Source organism: Perkinsus marinus (assembly GCF_000006405.1).
Source record: "Perkinsus marinus ATCC 50983 genomic scaffold scf_1104296961438, whole genome shotgun sequence".
Lineage (NCBI taxonomy): Eukaryota > Perkinsozoa > Perkinsida > Perkinsidae > Perkinsus > Perkinsus marinus.
The window spans coordinates 178,502-186,346 of record NW_003205746.1 but is presented as its reverse complement, the minus strand read 5'-3'; the positions used below and the strand labels follow the sequence as shown (position 1 = coordinate 186,346).

General features: G+C 43.6%; 3 protein-coding genes across 3 annotated transcripts; 1 reads left to right on the top strand and 2 right to left on the bottom strand.

The window, feature by feature from the left end:
• Positions 1-325: 325 nt before the first annotated feature.
• Pmar_PMAR019601 (hypothetical protein) lies at positions 326-1,434 on the bottom strand (the record flags this gene model as incomplete). The annotated part of the gene is made up of 3 exons (XM_002772321.1): positions 326-342; positions 495-618; positions 1,333-1,434. The coding sequence occupies 3 exons, from the start codon at positions 1,432-1,434 to the stop codon at positions 326-328; spliced, it is 243 nt and encodes an 80-aa protein (XP_002772367.1).
• A 451-nt stretch (positions 1,435-1,885) lies between these two features.
• On the bottom strand, positions 1,886-3,046 carry Pmar_PMAR019600 (conserved hypothetical protein; the record flags this gene model as incomplete). The annotated part of the gene is made up of 1 exon (XM_002772320.1): positions 1,886-3,046. The coding sequence occupies one exon, from the start codon at positions 3,044-3,046 to the stop codon at positions 1,886-1,888; it is 1,161 nt and encodes a 386-aa protein (XP_002772366.1).
• A 108-nt stretch (positions 3,047-3,154) lies between these two features.
• Pmar_PMAR019599 (small GTP-binding protein sar1, putative) lies at positions 3,155-3,774 on the top strand. Its single transcript, XM_002772319.1, has one exon. It carries the CDS (start codon positions 3,166-3,168, stop codon positions 3,763-3,765), a length of 600 nt encoding a protein of 199 aa, XP_002772365.1. The 5' UTR covers positions 3,155-3,165; the 3' UTR covers positions 3,766-3,774.
• Positions 3,775-7,845: the final 4,071 nt, after the last annotated feature.

Here is a 7,845-nt window from a genome sequence, read left to right as displayed (position 1 = left end):
AATCACTTAACGTTAGAGGGCATCATTCACGCACTATAAATGATATCATTCTCGTTACTATTAATAATTATATATAACAATGCAATACATTGATAAAAGCGGTTATAATAATGCTATATCACCTAAACTTATATTATATTAATAGTTTATATCTTTATTTCTAATGAAGTTTCACCCGTTTTAGGTGAAGTGGCGTAAAACTTGGTGAAAAACGCGAAATCCACGGTGATATGCAGTAGTCGTGAAATATGTTTTTCATATCACTAGGGTGGTGAAACTCCAATCCAGAGTCATTCAAATATATATAATTATTTAATATCGATATCTATACAATATTGATATCTGTATCAATAACATCATTAATAATAACAGATAATTCACCGTGAGTGGAAAACACCATATGTGTTTTACGCGTTTTTCACCTGTGAATTTCGCGATGTGAATTATGAAATATTTTTCTCTTCATATCACTAGGGTGAAACCTCAATACTCACCAATAGAACCACTGTGATTTGGCAGAAGCTTCTGAGTGTTGGTCTCGGTATTATGAATAACCACGTAGTGAGCAGCCGCATATGCTACCGTAACTTCATCTATGAAAATCGGATGATTGCGGACCTGCGAAAATATAATGGAGTTTCACCCGTTTCACGTGAAGTGGTGTAAAACTCGGTGAAAAACGCGATATTCACGGTATGCAGTTGTCGTGAAATATGTCTTTCACTAGTGTTTCTCATATCACTAGGGTGGTGCAACTCCAATATATTCGTATTCCTGATAAAATACAGTGCTGGAGGAGGAATATATATTTGCTTTACTCAGTTCAGCTCGGGAGTTCTATCATCAATCACAGAAAAAAACTTAAATACGAACTTCGTATTACGAAGTTGAGTACGAGTGTAAAGAAACCAATACAAGAATCCCTTCAAATTTCCTTAGAATTTCCCATAATTTTCAATTACATTATTGTCACCATCACATGTAGTTGACAATTCGCATATTTTCCCCCCCACACACTACGTAACCGTTTGAACTGAACCGAAATAGAGTCATACTTTAGTGAACTGTGAACATTGACGATATGCTGGTCTCCTTAGCTGCTGAGTTCCCAAAGCTACGTTATGAAAATTTACACACGAATTGGGGGGAAAGTGCACAAAAACCAACGACAATTTTACAAATTTTCCCGAATTTTCATATCGTCATCAGTACGTACATGTACATATTCTCACACTGCAGTGGAAAACAACTTAAATTTTCATACACCCGTGAGGAACCTCCCGAGCTCAGCTGAGGGAAGCGGATATATATTCCTCCAACACTGCGACCTACCCTCGAATTAAACCCAAATATGTGTTTTGCCGTAACTTCCACCCCAACGAGCTCATCCATATCGCGTTTCATATCACGGATGGGTTTGGTCACTGATTGCATTCAAGATAACGCAGGAGAAATACTGTTGTAACCAAGATAGGAAAAATTTACGAAAATATTCAGAGGAAAAATAGGAAATTTTTCAATAAAATCTGCACTTTTTAGCAAGCATTTTTGCTGTCTTGCATAATCCGAAAAAAACCATACCGAAAATTATTCAATTTTTTGGCATTTTTTTGGTAATTCGTATTTTTTCGGAAAAAAAATAATTTCCGAATAACTTCTCTTTCAACAACCTGATTGACAACAACACATCGAATTCAAAATAAGAAACTTATAACAAACCACAAGCCGTCAGAATCCAAACCCATCCGCATTCAAATCTGCAAAACCATACCGTAATTTCGTCATTTTTCCCGCAGGGAAGGATTTTCGAGAAAAAATTCTTTTACCAATTAAATTGACAACACATTAAATTAATAATGAGAAACACATAACAAACCATAAGCCATCAGAATATCCTATCCGGACTCGCATAATCACGAATCCATACCGCAACTTCGTCACTTCTTCCACTAGCATATAGCGCCACAGCTCGTGCGCATTCATAAAACAACGGTAGTCCATTACCGTTGTAACCAGCACAGATAAGCACATCTCGTCGACCAGGAACAGGGCCCACCAGAGGTCGACCGTCAGGCGTTATGCAAAGATATTCATACCACTCTTCGCCCAAATCATTTGGCATATCTCCTATTGTATGCTCCCGAAGGTAGTTGTCGAGATTGGATGTATTTTCGCCACCAATTAATATCCTTTCAGGCACCGGTCTTGATATATACAGAGTATCGTTTGCAGCAGCAAGAGTACATTCTAGCAGTCGCGGATCTTCATCTTCGCAAGGAACGGCTACGATTTGGCTGAGTTTTGGTATGAATTTACCAGCTAATTCGGGTAGTAGCAATCCCGTAAAAGCGTTAGTGCAGACGATCACTGAATTCTTCGCTGTGAGTTGACGACCATCCTCGAGCACGATCGTGGGGGAATCTTTTGAGATACTCTTCACCACACTGTTGAACATGAAATGGACCTTATTTGTATCTAATGCGCGTGAACATAAGATATTCGCTAACTCGACTGGATTGACTGTTGCTGTGGTAGGCTGTAATATTCCACCGTAACCATCCTGATTCGCTTTGAGATTTGCAAGGTGCCAACCAGCGTCACCCGTGAGGATCTGCACACCGTCCAACTTGGGAACGCTAGCAAGCTGGAGTTGTTCAACTGATTCTTCATACGAGCACGCCAATTCACAACTCCCTCGTATCTTTCTTGTACACACATCAGAAATCATTTCCGCGCCTTGCATTTCGAACCGTAACTTGTCGTGACCACCTTCATCAGCATGAGCATGACTACTAGGCCACACATGACCACCATTACGACCAGAAGCTCGCCAAGCTGTGCGGGGACCGGCTTCTACCACAAGGACGTTGTGACCAGCAGAACCGAGATGAAGGGCAGTAGCAATACCGGTCAAACCAGCTCCAATAACGAGATACGTATAAAATGATACTGATACATCTTCGACCAGGGGGGGATTGACCAACTTCTTAGTGATCGTTTGCCAGTAGGACAACCCACCAGGTAAGTTACGGACAGAGTCGATCATGATACAGATCGATTATATGGGCGCGCGAGACTGTCAGATTCCGCGTCAGCCCGGACTAACACATCTGAACTAGCTCCTTGTAAATCAGGTATTTCCTTCTTCTTTTTTGAGAAGATTAAATGTTCATCGTAAACTGGTTCTGGGATACGCTGAATTGGCTTGGCTTATCTCATAAAAACGCCAAGATCCTCTTTTTGGGCCTCGACAATGCGGGTAAGACCACTCTATTGCACATGCTCAAAGATGACAAGGTGGCCACTCATGTACCCACATTACATCCTTGTTCTGAGGAGTTGCTTATCGGTAAAATAAGATTCCGCACTTTTGATTTGGGTGGTCATGAAACAGCGAGGAGAATCTGGAAAGATTACTATGCTACGGTTGACGGCATTATTTTTTTGGTTGATGCTGCCGACCGCACTAGATTCCCCGAGGCTGCTGAAGAGCTCAGACATCTCATGGAGAGCCCTGAGCTTCAGAACGTTCCTATTGTTGTTCTCGGTAACAAAATAGACGTTCGAACCGCGGCGAGTGAAGAAGAGCTGCGACAGTCTTTGGGTTTGTACTCTCATACTACCTTTGGTAAGGATATCAATAAGCAGATGGTGAAGAACGCTCAGGAGGCGGGGATTAGACCTGTTGAGGTCTTCATGTGCTCTGTTGTGAAAAGGATGGGCTACGCTGAAGGTTTCAGGTGGTTGTCCGAGTTCTTGGATTGAGTGAAGGGGAAAAAGGTTTTCCCGAAGCGATTTATCTGTACTGTTTTCAACTAGTATACCTTTCAGTCGGTCTTGTTCTGGTTGGTTAATGGTAATTTCTCGGGTTAAAGAGGAGCTACGGGCTGCGCTGGTGTCTCACAGTGGGGCTTCTATCTGGTGTCACGCTGACTGAATGTCGACTCGAAGTTTTTAGAACTTAGTTTGTGATTTTCGTTTGGTTTTCGACCAATGATAGTGGAAATGTATATGGCGCGCAACAGGTGAGCTTGACTGTTAGAAGAGTTAGGTCTACTGTGAGAGGCGTCACAGTGGGACTGTGTCTATCACGATGTCATGGAGGCGGATTTCGACGCCTCATATTCGCGGACTTTGTTATGTACTCTCTTAATTCGGATTGAATCGTCATAATTTGAGGACTCAACGAAATTAGTTTCACAAGGCTGTGAGGGTGAGTAGTTCTGTGGCGCGTGACGTTGCTATGCTAGGAGACTATCATTTAGAGATCTATTTGCCGAGTGGGGCCGATATGCCAGAGGACTATCCCAATAAGAGATCTATTTGCCGAATGGGGCCGATATGCCAGGGGACTATACAATTGAGAGATCTATTTGCCGAATGGGGCCGACATGCCAGAGGGCTATATCACTCAGAAATCTATTCCTCGAGTGAAGCCATTATGCAAGCGGACTATACCATTTAGAGATCTATGTCGAATGGGGCGGATATGCCAGAAGACTATGGCATTAGGATATCTATGTGACGAGTGGGGCCGATATGCCAGAGGACTGTACCATTAAGAGATCTATTTGCCGAATGGGGCCGATATGCCAGAGGACTATCCCAATAAGAGATCTATTTGCCAAATGGGGCCGATATGCCAGACGACTATACCATTAAGAGATCTATTTGCCGAATGGGGCCGATATGCCAGACCTATTTGCCGAATGGTGCCGATATGCCAGAGAACTAAACCATTAAGATATCTGTTTGATGAATAGGGCCGATATGCTGGAGGACTATACAATTGAGTGATCTATTTGCCGAATGGAGCCGATATGCCAGTGGACTACACCATAAAGAGGTCTATCTGCCGAATGGTGGCAACATGCCAAAGGACTATATCACTCAGAAATCTTTTTCTCGAGTGAAGCCACTGTGCAAGAGATCTATTCGTCGAATGGGGCGGATATGCCAAAAGACTATGCCATTAGGATATCTATTCGCCGAATGGGGCCGATATGCCAGAGAACTATACCATTAAGAGATCTATTTGCCGAATGGGGCGGATATGCCAGAGGACTATACCATTAAGCGGCCTATTTGCCGAATGGGACCGATATGCCAGAGGACTATACCATTAAGAGATCTATTTGCCGAATGGGGTCGATATGCCAGAGGACTATCCCATCACGAGATCTATTTGCCGAATGGGGCCGATATGCCAGCGAACTATACCATTAAGAGATCTATTTGCCGAATGGGGCGGATATGCCAGAGGACTTTACCATTAAGCGACCTATTTGCCGAATGGGACCGATATGCCAGAGGACTATACCATCAAGAGATCTATTTGCCGAATGGGGTCGATATGCCAGAGGACTATCCCATCACGAGATCTATTTGCCGAATGGGGCCGATATGCCAGCGAACTATACCATTAAGAGATCTATTTGTCGAATGGGGCGGATATGCCAGAAAACTATACCAATAGGATATCTGTTTGCCGAATGGGGCCGATACGCCAGAGAACTATACCATTTATAGATCAATCTTTCGGCAGGGTCCGCTATGCCAGAGGTGTAATATTTCAGCGAGTAGGGATATCGGTTCGGAGTGTGAACTCGCATGAGTCGTTCGTTTATCAGTGAATGAGGAAGTTAGCTCAGTAATAAACTTAGAATAAGGGCTCAACTGCATATCCATGTTAAGCTGAGTTGTTAAATAGCCTCATCAGCAGAATCGGCTCTACAATGACATCACCAGCGCAGTACTCACTACCTCATCTATTCCCGGCTCTCAAAACGCCAGAGGATTCAACGATGGCTGAGCGGAGACGCGTTCAGGAGCAGCTAGCCTCCCTAGAGTCAGCAATGGCTGATGAACTGTCTCAACGAGGACGTCTCGAGGCGAGCATAGAACGTTTATGTGATGCTAAAATTCGAACGGCGATGGATCGTATTGGAGATGCAATCGAGACAGAAATGTTCAGAGTGACCCGCCGAATGGAGGTGCGAGCAAGATTATTAGAAAACCTGAGGATACCTTTTCAGAGTGTTACAGAAGAGCGTCTTGATAAACTGTCCCGAATCGTCGTGGAAACGCAAAGGATTTGTAGTCAGCATGAAAAGCAGTTGGTTGCTCTAGCGGAGCGGAGTCGAGAGCTTAATTCTTTCGAATCTCGGTAGGACTCTTACTGTAAGAGTAATGTCAGATAACGTGATGAAGTACCTCAGAGTTGAGCAAAGATTCGCTAGATTTGACGAGAAGTTGTTCGAACTCGAGAATGACAGACTGAGGTAATTTGGAGAATTTACGGTACCGAAAAACTGACCAATTCCAGGAGCGTCGCGACAGAGGTGTTCGACAGAAAATTAGAGTCACTTCTGAAGGACATAAAGGAAAGAGAGGAATTAGCTCAGGCTGGACTACATAGGAAAATGAACATCATCGACGAGAGGATGCATCGGTAGAGCTTCAATTGTCTGTTGTTGGCCTCTGATCGACCGTCAAAATAGATAACCAAATTGAGAAAATACGAGTGAAATTTTCGCTCCTTCTGACGATATTTATGAGTTATGGTAGTTTATAATCGCTTCATCGATGTTCTAACTCGTGGTAGCAATCGCCGGAAATCCCGATATCACGTAAACGTACGATTGACTCGATATGACTGTCTTACTATAAATTGCTGTGTGAGTTTGCTGATACTATCAACTTGCTAATTCCTGGGAGATTCAACCTGAGAAAAAAACACGGTAGACGACGCCGAGTAGAAGATTAGTCATCCTAGACTGGAGACATCCACGGCCGTTTCCGCTTTAAGACAAGAAGTGATGGAAATACGAGAAGCATTGCGGAGGGAAATTGCCGCTCGAGACGAGTCGGACAGAGATGTAGTTGATGTGTTGACACATTATGCACGGCTGATGCAACACCAATTCGGATAAACTGATGTCTCGGTAATATGCTGTAGTGTTTAGTTTCAACCAGTAGAGCACCATGTGGGATAGGGGGACCCAATCATCGTGGTGTTTTGCGTAATATGCTTTCGTGGATCTCGGCAAATTTCGATGGGTTTCTGTGCACTCACAGCCAAGTTCATGTGTGCTTTTCTTAGGAAACTCCAGAGCTCAGCTAAGGCAAGGGAGCATATATCTCAACACTACTTCTACGAATCCTCCCTACTGAAGACCATGGCTCCTAACCCGAACAAGAAGATGATCAGAGTAGCTTGCAGCATCGACAATTCGGCCTTTTCCTGTTGACCTTTGCGGTCGAGAAACTTTGCATAGACGATCAGGTCATCTTTCTAACCTTTGTGATGATTACTAGTGTCTCCTCTATAGTATAGAGTCTATAACGCTTGGGTGTAGTGTTAGTATCAGCATGTGTTGGCAAGATTGGAGACCAGCTCTCCGAGAACTACTCATCTGCCTCCCATCAGATAATGGTCAACCCGTCGTTGTCCCTAATAACTACCAAGTCCTAGAGACTACCTATTGGTCCCGTGACCAGCACTACTACTGTTTCAACTAGTGGTCCTGGGACCAGCACTACTACTGTTTCAACTAGTGGTCCTGTGACTAGCACTACTACTGTTTCAACTAGTGGTCCTGGGACCAGCACTACTACTGTTTCAACTAGTGGTCCTGTGACTAGCACTACTACTGTTTCAACTAGTGGTCCTGGGACCAGCACTACTACTGTTTCAACTAGTGGTCCTGGGACCAGCACTACTACTGTTTCAACTAGTGGTCCTGTGACTAGCACTACTACTGTTTCAACTAGTGGTCCTGTGACTAGCACTACTACTGTTTCAACTAGTGGTCCTGGGACCAGCACTACTACTGTTTCAACTAG

Coding starts and splice junctions, on each gene's coding strand:
- Pmar_PMAR019599 (XM_002772319.1), top strand. CDS start 3,166: ATGTTCATCGTAAACTGGTTCTGGGATACGCTGAATTGGCTTGGCTTA.